The sequence below is a fragment of the Mustela lutreola genome, chromosome 17 (assembly GCF_030435805.1).
Source record: "Mustela lutreola isolate mMusLut2 chromosome 17, mMusLut2.pri, whole genome shotgun sequence".
Lineage (NCBI taxonomy): Eukaryota > Metazoa > Chordata > Mammalia > Carnivora > Mustelidae > Mustela > Mustela lutreola.
Window position 1 is genome coordinate 37001587 of NC_081306.1, and position 19304 is coordinate 37020890.

Sequence of the window (19304 nt, forward strand, 5' to 3'; positions counted from 1 at the left end):
AGATTAACAAGTCAGGAAATGACAGATGCTGGCGAGGATACGGAGAAAGGGGAACCCTCCTATTCTGTTGATGGGAATGCAAGCTGGTGCAACCACTCTGGAAAACAGCATGGAGGTCCCTCAAAAAGTTGAAAATAGAGCTACCCTATGACCCAGCAACTGCACTACTGGGTATTTAGCCTAAAGATACAAACGTAGTGATCTGAAGGGGCACATGCACCCGAATGTTCATAGCAGCAATGTCCACAATAGCCTAACTATGGAAAGAACCTAGATGTCCATCAACAGATGAATGAATAAAGAAGATGTGGTATATGTATGTCACTTTTTAAAAAATAAATACAATTTTAAATTTATGTCTTTTGGGGGGGTGAATTATTCTATTTATTCTACATGTTTCCTTCCTTAACAGTGAGGTAAAATTGGTCTATAACACTGTTTTAGTGTCAGGTGTACACCGTAATAATTCACTTTGCATACACTGCAGAGTGATGACCCTGGTAAGTCTGGCCACCTGCAGTCACGATACAGTTAACCCCTTCACCCATTTTGTCCGCAAAGCTCCTCTACAAAGCAGCTTGTCCTGTAGCATTGACTAGCATTGGAAAAATGGGAACACCATGTAGAGATACTCGTTCTGGTGCTGCGACACTCACGGAACAGATCTAGAACCCAGATGGAAGAGGAGGCCAAGAGGTTTCCCTGCTTTTCCACACATTTCAGAGCTGCGGGAAGAGAGCATCGCTCCCAAGTTGTCACTTATGGCTACACCCCGACAGAAATCATGGTTGGAACTTCTGGTACTAAGTCCCCATGCTCCCCAGACGAGTTACACTTAAAAAGCCATCTCTTTTCCTTACCCGTCACACTGTGGAGATGTCAGTTTTGTCCAGAGCTTAAAATCGCTGGGAGACTCAACACCCCTCTTGAACGGTTGGCTTAGGAGGCCGTGTTTTCCGGGGCTGCCCTCTGGCCTCGCTCTCGTCTGCTGACTTTGTTTCCCTCCCCCTGCGTGGAGCAAATGCGGGTGTGCCCACTGCCTGGTTCCAGCTGTTTCTCCCTGCTCCACTGCAGGTACCGCCTGGCCGGCTTGCCGGGAGAACACCAGCAGCGCAACATCACCAGCCCGGAGGTCAACTACTGCCTGGTGACAGAGCTGATCATCTGGACGCAGTACGAGATCCAGGTGGCCGCCTACAACGGGGCGGGCCTGGGCGTCTTCAGCAGGGCCGTGACCGAATACACCCTCCAGGGAGGTAAGCTGGCTTTCCTGCACGGTTGCTGGGGAGCAGGGCGCGCCGAATTTGCCTGCAGCTTGTTAGAAATAAAAGTAAAGGGCCTGACTGTGCCTCTCGGGGTCAGTGAGAAAGGAATCACGTCAGCCGGTCTGTGCTCCGACAGTGGAGCAGGACTGGGAAAGGGACACAGATGAAATTCTAGCTGCTTGCTTCTGGGTGGTAAGGCCAGGAGGGTCTCCACACACACATCAGCGGTCCACACGCTCGCTGAAAGATTCATGCAGTCGCCAGTTTCTAATTGGAACCGTGCTACGTTTCACAGTAAAGCTGGCTGTGGAGTCCCAGGCGATACTGTGGACGTTCTCCAAAGAGAGGGATTATTTAGAATTTTTTTTTGAGTAGTGTACTGTGATTATTGGTAAAGGAATTTGCAACTTGGTGCTTTTTTTTTTTTTTTTTTTTTTTTTTTGGATTTCAATTTATTAAGTTGGTAAAAAACCCCTCCCGGCGCCCACCCTTCCCCAAAATGACCAGGCAGAATGACATAAAGCCAGTGGGTCCTACCTTCATAGGCTCTACCCCAACCCCATCATTTTAAGGCTGATCCCCGCACCACATTCTGGAGGACCTGGGTCTCAGCCACAGGAAGGTTGGCGTTCAGAAACATTTTGCTCTTGGTACACCTGGAAGAAATGGATGGACCCCGTCTTGGGGCGGCTGTGTGTGCCCGCAGCACCCCGATCCCAGTCACGGGAAGCAGTTCCCCCACAAAATCAACAACTCCTTTCATTTGGCACTTCTAGCCGCTGCTGACTCGCAGGTGTGAGTTTATTTGCTTTGGCGTTTTTATTGCCACCAGGCCTTGACCTTTGTCAAATGATAAGGTTTCTAACTGCCCCCTTCTCTCCCCAAATCATGCCAGAGACCTAATGTTCCTTGATATTACATACTGTTATCATCACCCCATATCGATTGGCTGTCCATCATCATCCGTAAGTCCATAAAGCCTCCTTTATAAATGAAGCACAGTCATTTCTGCTTCCACAGGGAAATGTGTCACCGGCAGGAATAGTTAAAATGCAAGACAGCCAGGGTGGACCCGCTCATCCGCACGTGAGGCTTGATTACTCGTTGGAAAATGGAGACAGCCGAGCACCTGGACAATTAATGTTTGCTTTAATTCGTTTACTTAATAACAATAAATTTGGAAATACTTAAAAGTAATGAATATTGCTATTAACAATCCCTTATTGCTGTTAACGATGACTGCTTCATTTTGGTCCTGGGATGTCTGAGTTCCGTGCTGGGCACAGGGAAACACAGCTCCATCTCACTGAGAAGGGCTTGTGCCTTAGAGTTTGGCTTTGGCTTCGTTGGCACTGGGGAGCCATTGAAGGTTGAGAGCAGTGAGCGACAGGAGCAAAATGCCGTATGAGGAGGAAGAGCCTATTGGCGTCTGTGCAGGGGAACAGAGGCCACAGCAACCCAGTGGCCACAGCAACTCCAGGCCCAAGGGCAGTGATGTGGCCATGAATGGATGGGTTCCTACAGCTCTGACACAGGCTGTGAGAAGGGCGTGCTGGTAAGTTTCTGGTCTGAAACACCAGGGCGCAGGCCTAGGCAGAGGTGGCAGGGGGCAGGCTCCCACCTCTGGGTCAGATGATGGAGAGACTGACTGAGGATGCTTCTGCTAGGTGCGAGGATTTGCTTTCCTCCACTAGGTGACAAGTGGCTTCTCTTAGTTCTCTGCCCGAGTATGGTTCATACTGTCATTCTTTTTTTAAACTCTTGATGAGCTGACATCCCTCGATGACGCCCTGTGTGTAATTTCCCCATCTGTATCTCAGCTTTTGCAGCTGGGTTGTCTTCCTTTGTCTGGGTGTTGGAGGGCTGGTGTTGGAGCCCCGAGCCTGGAGCCCCTGCAGGTCTCAGGGCACCCAGGGGACGTTCTCATAATTCACATCTTCCTCCCTGTTGGTGTTGCTGCCTCTGGCGTGCCCACAAGAAACATGGGCGTCTTTATCCTCCCTCTGGGGGACACAGTCCTCTCCTTTACCCGTGTTTTAGACTCTTCCTATGTGCTCACATGCCTGTAACATCCTGGAGAAAGGACCCTGTGCTTCTTGAATGCAGTGGGTCCTTTCCTGCTGTTCCAGATGCTGCTGTACACTTCCTCCTCTACCTGTCCCTTGGTCACCTGATAGAGCTTCTCAGGCTTGTGACAGCCTCTGACCCTTCACCAGGAAGCGCCATCGACCCTGGCCCTCCTCTGAGGGCCACACCTGAGCCCCAGGGCAAATCAGGGCCAAGATGCTTGTGGAGCACAGCATCAGGATCCTGTCCCTTGGGTGTGGCTACGGCGCTTAACTCGCATGAGGAGGGGTACCCGGGCAGGGAGATGGCCGGCCCCAGCATGCCATGTGCTCCCGCCGTGCGGGTCCAGTCCTGCTCATCAGGAGAATCCTGGTCAGCCACCCCACAGCTTGTAAATTGGGCCCCGCATCAGTGTTCCTACCCAAGACAGGACACATGTAAGAGAGGATTTAGATGCGCAGATGGGAAGAACCGGGGAGTGGAGGCAGGGGACCTGGTCTCGAGCAGGGGCAGAGTAAACCAGATAAAAAATGATCCGATTAAAAGGTGAGGCATTAGGAAGAAAAATGGCAACAGCAGGGGCCATGAATAATTTACAGAGATGATGATGGAAAGCACGGGTTTGTGAGCTGTCTTCCCACACACGAGCTCGCTCACATCTGTCCAGAAACAGCCCTTTCTGGCTAGCCCATCAAGGCCTGACTCCACAGTCACTGCTTATCTGCATTCTAGAAGCACATCGCCTCTGTGAGCCACAGGTTCCCCATTGTAAAATTATACCCTGGAAGAGTAGAGTGTGTGCCCTTGGCTGCCTCACGGGCGGGTGTGAGAGAAGACACAGGCAAGGCCTTGAAAAGCCCTGAGCGCCTACACAAATACCCAGTGGCTACTGTTTGTCCCCCTCCTTCCTCCCAGGGCAATGCCCGGCATCTGCTTTGTATTTGAATGTCTCTGCGGTGACGGTTGTACTGAGAGAAATGGGGTCAATCTCTGCCAATAGGGAAATCTCGAGGGGTGGGAGCACCTAGCGCATGCCCAGTGTCACGTGATGGGCCACAGCCCTGAGAGTGGGGAAGACACCAGAAACGCTGTCCAATTTGGGGCAGCCTTGCCTGGGAGGGGAGACTAACATTTGTGATGAAAGAGCAAGACCTACCCACGAAACCAGCCTCGCTCGGGTGTGGTCGCTTCCTGTCTGTCCAAAAGATCGGTGTGACAAGTGTGCTGCCAAGACTTGCGAGCTGAGAGACTCAGAGGAACCTGCCATCGACATGGAAAGGGACTTTATTGGGATCTACATGGTGGGAACACAGTGCAGGAGTTAGGGTTCCACCATCCGTAGTGGTTGGAAACGGAGTCCAGCTGCGGGAAACAGACCCAGAGTAACAGCTGAAACACAATGAAGGGGTGTTTTTATTTTCTCCCATCCCAAGTGGGCCTTGGGCTGCACAGGGTCTTACTGGCAGCTCCATGGCCCCCAGATAGGCTCCTTCTTTTTGCTTTGCCATCTTTAGAGTTTGCCTTGTGGCTGCAAGCTAGCTACTGGGATACCAGCTATCACGCCCACATTCTAGAAGGAGGAAGGCAGGGTGTTGTACCATGCAGCCAGCTATGCAAGTATGCTCGTCTTGGAAGAACTTTCTTAGAAATTCCCTCTGCTGCTGACTAGGCATACAATTCATGGGCTGTCTCTGTGCAGAAAAGCCTAGAAAGGTGCTCGTTTGGCTGGATACATTTCTGCCAGTTGCTAAGAAAGGAAGGGGAGACAGACAGTGGAGGGCAGCTACCAGTTTCTGCCTCGCATTCTACAGCGACTCCTGCTGAGGAGTGAAATGCAGAGGATATGCAATTTCTAGACATAAAATTGTGTGGCCTGTCTCACAGCCCACTGCATGCGGAGGGCTTCAGGATCCTTGGAATCACCCACATAAGAATTAGCAGACACCAGCCGCATGGCTCCTCGAGCCCTTAGCATTGGGATCTCAGCTCATGGTCCATTTGGGCACCAGCTCAGCAAGCTTGTGGACACTGGGGGCCCCTCTCCATGCGCTTAAGGTGCCCCATGACTGTTACTGCCTCGTGTTGACAAAGCCTGTAGGACTGAGCTGGCCCTTGCAGCTGGAAAGAGAATAATTTCAATGTCTGATTATTAGAGGGGAAGAGAATTACTCATAAAATTAATTTTTTGTTCAGCCTAATTTGGAAAATTATTGGAACATATATGCACATAATTCTGGAGTCCGTCAGGACACCCTGGGAACAGCAGGAAGCACCCAGGCTTCTGGAAACATAAAGCTTCCGTCCGGCCCGCCTGATTTTGCCCTCCTCCCTTCAGCCGAGTGGCACGCCTGATCCATCAGGGGAAATGAGATGTAATTTGTCCTGACTTTAATAAGCTCTTTGGATTTAGCTCCTCTGGAGAAAGCATCGGAATGCCAGGGAGAGCTGGTGTGGATCCCGCCACCATGAGGCGGTGTGTGACATAGTGGCTGGTCATTCTCAAAGAGAACTCAGGAACGTCCCTGCCTTGGCCTGGGAGGCAGAGCCACGCACGCGCAGGTGGCCCTTGCTGGCACCCCCTGCGGACACAGAGGGGCAAACAAGCATTGACCCCGGGGGGGCGGGGGAGGCGCCTGCCTGCTGCTGGGCACACAGATTGTTGGCTCTTGAGTAGATTTACTGCACAGAAGCTCCCAAAAGACGATCAACAAGTCATCTGTGCCTGGAGGTCAACACCATGGCCTATCGATCCCTCCTATTTGCCTGTCATATGGCCCATCTTTCTTTTTAATCCCGTTTATCATTGAGATCCATCATAAACATCTGGTTTGTCAACTTGGGTTCTTCGCATTCTTGACATTGGCAAACATCTTGGACACGTGGGGGTTCTTTTTTTTTTTTTTTAATTTTATTGCGGGGGTTCTTTAATATCAACTTTCTCACTTCCCCCGACTCTTCACACCCCTCCCCATCCACCATTCTGCCATTATCCTGTCCACCAATCCCATTGAATAGATCTTAGCAGTGCCTCCCTGACCTTTTCTGCTCTAGGCATTTTAAAATGCGACATACTAACTTACAAATCGAGCGGCAAAACCCTAAGCCACTGCCAGCCACGTGAAATTTCCAAGGGGGTGAGAGGAAAGGTCCCTCTGGCCACAGGAGCTGCAGCCTAAAACCCGGCTCGTGTGGGACCCGCTCATCAAACTTCCATCATGATTACCCAAAATGAAATGGGAAATAACTGAAATTGACTGAGGAATTTCTTTCAAGACGCTCTGGAAATCAATATGCTTTCAGCTGTGAGTGGAAAAGGCCATAGCGTGTAAGTTCCGCATAACGAAACGCCCCATATAATTACAAGCATTTCCTTACTGCCAATGTCAACGTCAGCAACTTTCCAATCATTTAGGAGAAGGAGAGCACTGCAGTCATTACAGCAATGAGGGGTCCGAATCCAACACTGACACAGTGTTTGGTTCCCCAAGTCAGGTTTTGTTAAAAACGGTTCAGCTCCCCCGAAGAGCCTGGTGTAGATGCGCTGTGACCATGGGGATCTCGGGAGAGCTTGAGCATGGCATCCTGCTAGCGCATAAGTGTGAGAGACAACCGCAGCATCCTAAGATATGTCCGTGTAGATGAGTGAACTTCCATCCGCTTCTTAACTGTGTTCACAAAGACGCAGATGTTGATTTTTCTATAAAGGGTCCAAAGACAAATGATACTATAAATCATCATTTTAAGGACACCTAGGTTTTAATTTTTTTTCTGGTTTTATTTCTTTATCATTTTTCTTCCAGTAACAGGTATTTTTGTGCTGTAATGATTTATTCTGGTTTCAGAACATTACCTTCTAATGAAAGAGAAATACTTCATATTTAAAGAGATGGAAAAAACATTTGGTTATCCACATTTCTAAAACATTAGTAAAAGCTCCTAAGTGTTCACTTGGGCTTTGAAAGGTTTTCTAAAGTAAGGATTATAAATGAACACTCTGTTTGCAAGCTCCATTCCCATCTCCTCTTGGGAAATTCTCAATGTGGCATAAATGACATTGCACAAAAGATTTGTTTCTCAATCCTTAAGACTTTCTAGACCTCGGGCTTTGCCTACAGAATAGGATAATGCAGCGGGTTCTCCCAGAATCACCTACAACATTAAGTAAGAACTGTACAAAATGATGTGAGATGTTCCATCAGGAACGGCCTCGATTCAGTCTTTGAGAATTTCCAGGGAAGGAAAGGAAAGGATAGGAAACTAGAATTTGGGAGGAAGCTGCTCTATACAGGTTTTTGTTGCCATCTGCTACGCACGTACACACCACGCCTCGCCTTGGTCATCTCCCGACAGTCGTGAGAGAGGTGTCACTGCCCCTATTTCACAGAGAAAAATGGGAGCTAGCTTGTCCAAAGTCACGTAGCTGGAAAATGCTGGAATTTGTGCTCTTTTCATTCTGTGTGTATCAAACATGCACAGAAATTACTTCCAGATTTCCAGTGCAGCTTGAATATGGAATAGAGAAGGATCTCACCTTACTTCCATTCACACGGCAGCTGGGTTTGCAGGAATTTGTGGTCATTTCAGATGGCAGTCTACAACAGGAAGTCTATTTGACATTGAAACCCAGTACACACACACAAATACACATACACACAAACACACACAGCTGAAACAACAGAGTCACAGCACAATAGCCACCCTTACACGGTGTGATGTTCTTCGATATTTTCTATCCTATTTCATTCTCCCATGAACGCTGGCTGTGACCACTGGATGGATTTCCCAGTCTGCTAATGCAGTTGTGACCTACAGTTTGAAGAACACTGAATTCAAGCAATACAGGGCACTTAGTTCAGCGGATCTTGCATCCGTCTCAGAAGAGGCTCCCACTAGCCTGTAGGATGGATCAGGGTCCACAAGGAGAACACCACTGAAGCCCACGATAAAAGACCAGACAAGGGTCTGAGTTGGGGCATGAGTGGGGTCATGGTCCTGGGTGCAGTGCTAAGATCTGGGGGCTGGAGGAGCTTCCAGTACCTGGGTCTCTGCAGATGACCTCGTGAGTGAAGGGAGGCTCCCCACGGTACGACTTGACCTTCAGCTACTGCTGAAAGACACAAGGAACAATCAAACCAGTTTTAAATTGCTGTGGCAAGCATTTTGTTTTGTCCCACAGACTGGTCTTCCCTACAAGCCTGGGAACTCTTCGAGGGTGGGGGCTTTTTTGATTGGTATCTGTGTCCCCAAACCCAAGCACAGTGCCTGATATGAAAATACACAAGGTGTAAGTAGAGGCCGGACTAAAGACAGATGCTTCTCGTTTCTTCCTCAGTTTCCAAGACTGTGCCAATTTCATCTCTATATTCAACATGATGCCCTCCTTTCTCTCCTGCTCGTTTTTGTCTCAGAATCTCAAAGGAAAGGCCAGTGCCCGCCTCCTCTGCCCCCACGCACTGCCCCTCCCTGGCCTAAAAACAGGTCACAACTGTTTTCTCCTCAGTTCCTGGCCAAAAAAATCGGGGGAAATAAGTTCAGAAAGGGCCACGCAACGCTTCTAAAGTTTTAAAGTATTAAAGTGTTTTTTTATTCAGGCCATTAAAAAAAGATACTTGAGCTTATTTGTCCAAGATTTGTTATGCTAATAATGTGCTAGGAATGTTTAATGCAGTGGGAACATTCAGGTGTATCCAAACCATGAGAACCATAACAACACAAGAGCTCATCCATAGCCTGTAACGATCTGGAATTAACGATAACACCCGACACACAAATCGTAATATATACATCAATGAAGCGATGTGGAGCCAGTAATTCTTCCAAATAACGAGCTGGCTTCTCCCCTCTTTGAAAGGCAGAGACATTTAATTCCTCAGGATCACCTGGAGAACTGGATGCCCATCAATCCCCACTACGCTCCAGATAGACACTGCAATCCTTAATATGTGAAATCATCTACTTTAAGGCTAATGAAAAACAGATGTAAAGACCCGAATGCCCCTGCGCCACCTAGGGTGGGGAGCCCCTCCAGGACCTGCGGTCCAGCCCGTGTCCATCCCCAGCGCACAGGTCCCAGGTGAAGAGACCATTTCCCAGGCAAGGTGGTCCTTGAATGGCCCCACACCAGGCTGCCCCCCAGCGCCCTTGAGAGCCACAAGAGATTAACTCCTTCTGCAGCAGCGTGCAGACTTTCCGGGTTTATCTGCAATAGATAAAGCCCGGCTCCTTCACTAGATGAAAACCATGTGGGGCGAAGCACCCTCATTTCATTCCGTGCTCAGTTCAGCTGATTCTGCAGCATCATTGGGGGCTGCCCCGCACCGTTAGCCGTTAGCCTGGGTTTGCCCCCATCTGATGGGGGTTAGAAGTGGGGTGCAGAAGGCAAGCATGGTCCTAACACAGAGGCCTGGACACCCATGGCCCCTGCCCCGGGAGGCCCCATGAATTCCCACAGTGTCACCTGGTTCACTTTGCCTGACGTGTTGTAAATCTCCACAATGTCAGATAGCCCGGTGGTCTGCACCACTTCCTTTAGATTAACAATGACCATAAACTGATTCTGCCGCTTACACAGACTGAATCACGAATGAATGGTAACGACAGGCTAGAGTTTACTCAAGGGTATTGCACGTAAGCTTTTACAGAATCTGGAGAACATTGTTGGAGAACTTGTCTGAGACACACTCTTTCAGCCACAGAGAACGGTCCAGGAAATGTGCTCACCTGGCATCATATCAGATGCTCTGGGTTGTAAATAATAGTACACGTTCCTGGCAGAAAACAGGGGGCAAGAGGCACATGGGTATGGTGAACCCAGACCCACGGCAGCTGTGACCACAATCTCAATCTCCCTGTAGAGACCACACTTTTCCAAATCAAGGCAGATCACAATCCCATGGAGTCAGATCTCGGCTGGATGCCGCTTAGAGCCCTGAGCTCGGCTCCAGGTCCCTCACCAAGGGAAAAACCAAGGCTTCTGGGAGGACAGCCAGTAGAGTGGAAGGTGAGGTTTGAGTGGAGAATAAGGAAAAGCCCCTTTACTGGGCACAGGAGAGGTGCAGGTTGACCTCTAGAGCAGGAAGACCGTGTCTGAGAAGCTCCGAGACGCTGTGCCCACAGGAGCTAATGGGCCACCGGTCTGGTGCTGTGGGTGAACCCCATGGCCTCACGTGGGCCCTTGCATTTCCTCCTCTGCTCTGCACACCTCTCTCTGCACTAGCAGCAGCGGGTGCCTGGTCAGGCTCTGGCCTCTGTGACATTTTCTCAGAGGAAGCATTCTGTATCAGAGCTCTGGTTATTGTAATGTCGTAGAACAGGACCATGATGTTGTTGTAGAACATGGACTTAAGTCTGTGTCCGTGCCTTTTAGACACACACCCAGGCAATAACTTGCCATCCACATTTGCACCTGGTAATTCCTACTTACACTTAAAGATCTGGCTCAGGACCTGTCTCCTCCATAGAGTCTTCCTGAGGGAAATCTGTGTTGACCTTCCAAGTAGCACTTATGCATGGGATTACAAACGTCTGCTTACCCCACTAGACGCTAATCTCCCAGGAAGGCAGGGACCACAAGCCTATAGTCACCATGTAAGCACCAAGGAAGGACCTGACCTGATCACAGTAGGCCCTGATACACATATGCAAACATGGCACACACACACACACACACACACACACCCCGTTGCACACAGATGCATGCACACACACACATTTGTATACACATATGCACACCCATACAGACGTATACACACACATATGGACTCACACATTGGCATGCCCTCACCAGAGATAAACCTGGCTTCTCTGTGCGTAAATGAGAATCTGAAGCCAAAATAACAAGTCTTCCAGCACATTATAATAATCCTTCTATATCCAGCTGGTGTGTTTCTGTGGATCATCAGCTTGTGGGATCACATACAGTGTTTCCAGGGAGGGAAGGATGCAAGTTCACGAGCTCATTGCCATATTGCCCATGGCAGGGAACCAATAGATTATCAAAAAAGAGGACTTCAGGGCTATGTAAACATGTTAGTGTGTGCATATATTAGAACAAAAATACAAACCTTCCCAGTTACCAAAACATGCCAAAGAAAAGAGAAAATTAGACCACACAGTGAAGCATACACATGTACACGTATGCACAGAGACATAGCAATAAGCGTGTGTCTAATTATAACACGTATGTAACATGTGTGTATGCAATATACAGAACTGAAGCCAAATTTATTGATTCTATCAATAAATGTAATATATAATATATATAATAATATATTATATAATAATATATAATATAATAATATATATTGATTCTATAAATAAATGTAAAATATAATAAATAATTGTAATGGAGTTTAATTAGCCTATAAAAATTAAAAAGATTTCCAGATTGGCTGGCAAAGCAAAACCTAATGTGACACCCTAGACACGAGATACCCAAAAGGAAGGGACTTAGAAAGGCAAAAAGTAAAAAGATGTAGTAAAGGTATACAGACAAACAGGAATAAAAGAAAGCAGGTGACATACTCTTGATTTCTGACCCATAGATCCAAATATAAAACAAAATTTTAAAAGACAAAGGAGAGCATGTTTTAATGCCAAAAGCCGCAGTTCACCATGAAGTAACCCCATCCATTCGTGGACCTAGGAACACAGCAGTGGCCTGCACGAGGCAGAAACCATATGGGACGCGAAGGGAACAGAGAGACACTAACGAGAAGAGACATTGACATGTCTCTCAGCCCCAGGCAGACGTGGACAGAGAGTAAGATCAGCCACAGCATAGAATACCTAAATGACACGATAAACAAGGTAGAACTTAGGTATCAACTGTGAACCCTAGCAAGAGAAAATACACCCTGTTCTATAAAGGGATGGGGAGCATTTATGAAAATCGAGCATGTCTTGGGCCACGAAAAATCCCAGACAATTCCAGAGAACACAAAAATCGTATCAAGGAAGGCAAGTTACAAACTAGTGTTTCACTTTATGAATATTGATGCAAAAATGCCCCCAAAATCATCAAACAAAACTCAACAGCCTGTGAAAAAGTACTAGATCATCTCCAAGTGAGGTTTAATCCAAGAATGTGGTCTGGATGTTTGACAATATTCGACATTTCTCCGTAGTAAAAAGGTGTCATAAAATAGGAATTCATACATATTTACTCAGTCTGATAAAGGGCATAGGTGCCTCAGCCCCCGAGGCCATTTTTCCATTCACTTAATGAGGCAGCACGGCCAGTGCTCCTGCTAACGAGAACCGATGGGCTGCCCACACTCTCCACTTTTGAATATCGCAGGGAGATTGTGCGCCAAAGCAGTGGACAGGAGAAAGCAATCAGAGGCACTAGGGCTGAAGAGGAAGTGCTAAAATTATCCTGCAGACAGTAAGTTCATAAATCATAAATAAATGAAATTAACCTGCAGACAATACAATTTGATATCTGGAAACTCTGAAAGAGCCCCCTGGAGAAACTCTGTCACCGATAAGAGAATTTATCAAACTAGCCCGTTCCAAAATCAACACAGGAAAACAGGAGACTCCGTAAACACAAAACACAGCGAGAAGCTATAATCCAAGAGAAGACCCCACTTATAATAGCAGAAAGCATTATAAAGGAAACAAAAGGAAAGAAATCTGGGGGTGAAATTAATAAGAAATGGCTGACTACCAACATTCCTGAAAGTCATACAAATAGACACAAACAAATGGAGAGTTTCATCGTGTTCTTGGGCGAGAAGACCCACTGTCACAGTGATTGTGGTGCTCCCAACCTTAATGTAGAAATGCCCCATGGTCTCAACAAAAACAGTATCAGAATATTTTTTCTTACTAGAGAAGTTCACTTTCAAAGCTCATCCAGAAGAAGATGAACAAGAGTAGCAGGGGAAATCCTGAGCAAGAAAAGCAGCAAGGATGGACTCGTCCTTTAGGAATGAAAATATATTATCAAGCTCTGTAATTAAAAGAGTGTAGTATTGGTGCAGGCAGGGAAGTTGAATGGAACAGAGTAGGAAATCTAGAAATGGACTGTTAGACCTGGAAATTCAGTAAACGATAAAAGTGGCATCTTGCATGTCTAATCAAAGATAGACTTTTTTTTTTTTTTTAAGATTTTGTTTATTTGATAGAGATCACAAGTAGGCAGAGAGGCAGGCAGAGAGGGGGGTGAAGCAGGCTCCCCGCGGAGCAGAGAGCCTGATGCAGGGCTCGATCCCAGGACCCTGAGGTCATGACCCAAGCCGAAGGCAGAGGCCTAACCCACTGAACCACCCAGGTGCCCCAAAGACAGACTTTTTGATAAATTGCATTGAGGTGAGTGGATGTCGAGCCATGCCCTGCACCATACTCAAGGATGTATTCCAAATGGGTCAGAAAAATCCATATTAAAATCTTGGAATATTACTCAGCCATTAGAAAACACGAATACCCAATATTCGCATCAACATGGTTGGGACTAGAGGAGATTATGCCGAGTGAAATAAGTCAAACAGAAAAAGACAATTATCATATGGTTTCACTTATTTGTGGAACATAGGGAATAGCATGGAGGACATTAGGGGAAGGAAGGGAAAATTGAAGGGGGGAATCAGAGGAGGAGATGAACCATGAGAGACTATGGACTCCGGGAAACAAACAGAGGGTTTCAGAGGTGAGGGCAGTGGGGGGATGGGTGGGCCTGGCAACGGGTATTAAAGAGGGCACAGATGGCAATGAGCGCTGGGTGTTATACGCGAACAGTAAGTCATTGAACACTACGCCAATAACTAACGATGTACTGTATGGTGACTACATAATATAATTGTAAAAATTATTTAAAATATTTATTAAAATATTTAATAAAAATAAAATATTTTAAATATTTTAAAAATATTAAATTAAAATATTAATTAAAAATAATAAATTAAATATTAAAATATTTTAAAATTATTTTAAAACTGCCTAGGTGGCTCAGTGAGTTAAAGCCTCTGCCTTGGAGCCTGCTTTGTCTTCTCTCTCTCTCTGCCTGCCTCTCTGCCTACTTGTGATCTCTGTCAAATAAATAAGTAAAATCTTAAAAAATAAAACTAAAAAATTAAATAAAAATAAAAACATGTAGTACTAGAGAAAAAAAAACTAGCAAATTCCATTATAACCTGGAAGAGGGGAAAACTTTTCTTTTAAATTCTAGAAGTAATAAATGAAAATAATTGATGAATTTAACTACATAAAATGTTTAAATAGTTGAAACACTCTGTATACAAAAAAAAAAAAGCAAGGAGGGGAAAAAAAGCAAATTCTATCCTACACAAGTTGTTATTAGCTGTATATTAAGCTCTACCTTAAGAGTTTCTAAAATAGAGAAGAAAAAAGACCTGTAAGCAAGAGAAAGAAGTCAAGAAATAAGAAAAGAGAATTAACAGAAGTGCAAATGAGCCTTAGCCACATGAAAAAATGCTCACTTTTGCCAAAATAAGAGGAGCACAAAGAGAAACTACACAGAGACACCATTTCTCACTTATCGTTTTGGCAAAAATGTGAAAATTTGACAGTATTCCGTGATAAGGCCTGAAACAGGCATGCTTGCTCCCTGCTGCTGGGAAGGCAACAAGACACAAACAGAGGCAGGTCCGGCAGCAGAGGGCGGTGGATGCCACCTTTTGCGGGAGGACGTCCGAAGAGGAACAGGTCTGCATGGTCTCAAAGCATCTCCCCCCAAAATGCATACAACTGACAGGGGGAAAGGGATAACTCTATGGAGGGGAAACTTGGCAGCGGGGGTTTCATCCCCAGCAACAGGACAGAACAAAATCGTGCACCAGAGAGAGGACTCCACCAAAGAACAGAGCACTAGCTCTGTGCTCCTCCTGGCTAAGACACGTGGCTGGAACGTAGTCGAGAAGAAACACCAGACATAAATGGGGCCCAGATTACACAGCAGATTAGTCTGGAATACCCCGAAATGCCCAGGCCATGAAAGTCGAGGAAGAATTGAGCAACTGCTCCAGCTTGAAGACTGAAGAGACGTGAATTGAAAGCAGCGCGGAATCTGGCCGGGCTCCTTACCGGAGAGGAGAAATTTTGGGTTAGAGGCAGTCCTGACTTTCTGGGTTCTGCGGCTCCCTGTGGTCAGGTGGTGAATGTCTTTTTTTAGGAATTACACACCATGGGTTTTGGGGGACGAGGGGCATACCTTGGTAGCTCACCATCAAACAGTTTTAAAAAAAAAAGTCTTCATATAATTTCAGATTCTTTGTAAGTTTCACATATTTCAAAATGAAAATTATCTGTCTCATCTTAAAATACTGCTAATTCCTTTTCATTTTCTACCCAAAACTGGAGAACTTCTAATGCTGCTAACTGGCAAGACCATCTACCCCCGACCTGTGGGAACTTACTTCAATGAGACACATGTCAACAAATGGGAAGATGGGAAGGCCCATCCAGGAGACTGTCCAGCGCAGCCCTGGAGGTTCCATGAGAACCAGACCTACCAAAATGTCCATCACCAAGGTCGTAGCGGGACAAAGCCCGGCTCATAAACCATCACACAGCTGTCAGGAAGGAACTCGGGCATTCCTAGAACAGCCCCTGTGGGGAAAGGGAACACAAATAGAAATCAGGCTTCTCATCAACTTCAAGCCCATGTATCTATTTGATCTGTTTATGAAACTAAATTAACTTTAAAACATTTAGAAAAGAAATTCTAGGGCCACCTGCATGGCTCAGTCAGTTAGGCATCTCCCTTCAGCTCAGGTCATGATCTCGGGGTCCTGGGATCGAGTCCGAATTTGGGCTTCCTGCTCAATGGGGAGTCCGCTTCTCCCTGTCACTGTCCCTCTGTGCTTTCCCTCTCTTGCTCTCGCTCTCGCAAATAAATAAATAAAATCTTTAAAAAAAAAAAAAAAGTTCTAAAAAAATGAAAGGCAATTTTTGAAAAAAAATAGTATAAGTGTATTTCAGATTGGTAGCATAACCAAATAGAAAGCGATTACTTCAAGTCTGTTTAAACCATGATCATTTGACAGTGTGTCCCTAGCAGGATATAATCCAAGCATAAAAACAAAAACCGGAGGGGAAAAAACAGGCTAAAATTGGGAACTGAGATTTTTGCCAGAGTTGAAACTCTGAATTTGAATTAATAGTATGATGACTTTATCTGAAAAAAACAAAAAGGATTTTTTAAAAAGGTCTAGAAATTGGAACCAACCCAGGAGCACTGAGCTTCCAAGGAACCACAAAAATAAACAAGCTTTCTTGGATAAGTCAATGGATGGTTCCAGGTCAGGTCTCTGGCAGGTAATACGTAAGAGAAGCCTGCTAGATCTTGACCTCTGAAAAAGCAAAGAAACCATTGAATGCCAGGGAGGGCTTGTCGGAAAGACTCATACCCACCTAGAGAGGCTCCCACTAGTTAAAGTTGGGAACCTGTGAAAATCAACGCTAGTAATAATTACAGTAAAGTGGAAAGCTTCAAATACATTTCAGCCCATGGATTCATAACAGTATTGTTTTTAAGCCTCATTGGTCACCTTTGGATAATGTAACAGAAACTATTATATGCTGAATTTGTGTAAACCTTCCCAATCATAACTCTCAAGATCTATAGTAAGATACTTGACCTTGATTGGTGAACGTCATGGCCTTAGTGTCTGGTTTTGTTCTTGAGATGGCCCTGTTCAGACCGCGTGCAGGCTTTTAACCTCTTCAAGTACGTGGAAGTTACCACTGACAAGAAAGTACTTGTACAAGTAGCTGATCACATGCTTGAAGATTATTTACTACCTTTTCCCCAGTTAGGAGAAACCTCTTCCTTCCCGATAACCGGAATGCAGATAATTCAGCCTCCTTAAATGGCACTTTACGAGTATAATGTTCCCCTAGGTTAACAGCTTTTCCTTTTATTTCCTTGACAGACATAATGTTGAATGTTTTTTTGTGATGAGGTGAATGGATTGGATTCTGAGCAAATGTTTTTCATAGCAAGTATTTCAAAATAATGGGTGTTTGTATGAATCTACACAGGTGTTGTTGTCAGTCTTAATATTTTGCCTTCAGAGTTCAAACAGTGACTCCTTAGAATTATAAAATCCATTCTCTTACCACGAGTGCACAGTTAACTCCATAGCCAAGCTGAGTTTCTGCTTTGACCCTCTTTGGGTCAGGATGCTTCCACGAGGTCTTGGCAGTTCTCTATCCACAGTTCTCTGTCCACTCGGGTGCTCAGAAATATCAGTTAGTGGGGCACCTGGGTGACTCCATCGGTTAAGCATCTGCCTTTGGTTCAGGTTGTGATCCCAGGGTCCTGGGATTGAGCCCCGCATCCCAGGTCCCTGCTCAGCAGCAAGTCTGCTTCTCCCTCTCCCTCTGTCCCTACCCCCGTCCACTTATGTGCTCACTCTCGCTCACTCTGCTCGCTCTCAAATAGATAAATAATATTTTTAAAAAGATTGTCAGTTAACTCAGCCACTGTTAGTACCAATAACTCCTGCTTCCACAAATCTTCATCGTGACACCCAGTCTCCAAAACCGATAACAAAAGTGAACAATACAGTTCACACATCCTTGGGAGGGTCTGCTTTCCAACAGTCCATAGGCTTCCATCTGAACTTGAAGTCGGAAACGGGGTGGGGGGGACACCTGGGCAGCTCAGTCCGTTAAACAACCGACTCTTGATTTCGGCCCAGGTCATGATCTCAGCGTCCTGGGATCAAGCCCCAGATCCAGCTCCGCGCTCAGCAGGAGAGTCTGCTTATGGATTCTCTCCCTCTCCCCCTCCCCCTCCTCTCTCTCTAAAATAAATAAATCTAAAAAAAAAAAAAAAAAAAAAAAAAGAAAGAAAGAAAGAAATAGGAAACAAAATTCCCATTTTCGAGTGATGCTATCAGAAGACCAACAGCTGGCACGTCAGGTGGCCCAGAGACACACTTAGTCCAGATCATTATTTCCGAAAAGTCTGCATCACGGGCAGATGAATACTGGTAGTTCTAACCTCACCTGACATGTAGCATTATCTACAGTCCCTCAAAAGAAATCTTTTGTCAAAAGGGATGCCTTTCTTTTTTTTTTTTTTTTTTTTTGGTCTTTCACAAAACAGTAACAAAAAAAAAGGTCTTGGATATTACTAGATTTACCATTCCGATAGCATCATTTAATGAGGAGTCTGAGGCCACAGGCCACCTCTTACTGAGGAGAACTTCCCTGTGAATAAAACAATGGACTTCTTATATCTGAGGCTTTTCGGATTGAATGTGGCAGTAAAATCTTTATACCGTGCTGTTGGCTTTGGTATGCAAAACTTATAACTCTGTTCTTTGACGCCTTGTTTATTCCCAACATCCATTTAGCGTTTGGCTATTTCATCCTTCCTAGTGTGTCTGGAGTGGTGTCTGCTGCGGTGCCCCCATACCGATCAGTTGCTCTGGGGGGCCTGCCTGCCCTCCCCCAGCGCTGGAACAGGGCCAGCTCAGGGCTCACTGCTGTGACCGCCCCCCCCCAAGAACGGCCCGTTGCCTCCCCCAGGGCTCCCTGCCCCGCCAAAGGCCAGTCTGTGGCTAATGGCGCTACTGCGGGCGTGGGAAAACCCAGTCCCTCGGACTCAAGTGAGGACACCTAGAAGGCCTCAACTGAGGCCTTGCCAGCCGGCCTCTCGCAGAGCATCTTCTCCTGAGCTCTCCTGGCCTCCCCACTTCCTTCTGAGGGCATCTCCAGAACCCCCGTAGAGCTGATCCAGGAAATGCTTCACGAGCAGGAGGCTCGGTCTAACACAGGTGTGCATTTTTACAACATAAGGAACGTTCTCAGCATTTCTTTTGAGAGTGAGTCAGAACGTCATGCTTCAATAGCCTTCCCACTAAGTTTATCCCTGCATCGTCTGACGTGTCGTCCACACAGCTCCCCACCACATTCCTCAGAAGGGGTTTCTGTCCTGTCTCCCGTGCCCACCAGCCCCAGGCGTGTCGCCGACAGTTTCTGTGCAGGTCCGGCAATGTG

At 46.3% G+C, this 19304-nt stretch overlaps 1 protein-coding gene across 3 annotated transcripts in view; it reads left to right on the plus strand.

The window, feature by feature from the left end:
- The window catches only part of SDK1 (sidekick cell adhesion molecule 1), an 867118-nt gene that overhangs the window by 691174 nt on the left and 156640 nt on the right, over positions 1 to 19304 (plus strand). For all 3 annotated transcript variants that reach the window (XM_059154465.1, XM_059154466.1, XM_059154467.1), the window contains exon 17: positions 1075 to 1256. In XM_059154465.1, coding sequence (XP_059010448.1) covers positions 1075 to 1256 — 182 coding nt within the window. The remainder of the gene's footprint in view (positions 1 to 1074; positions 1257 to 19304) is intronic.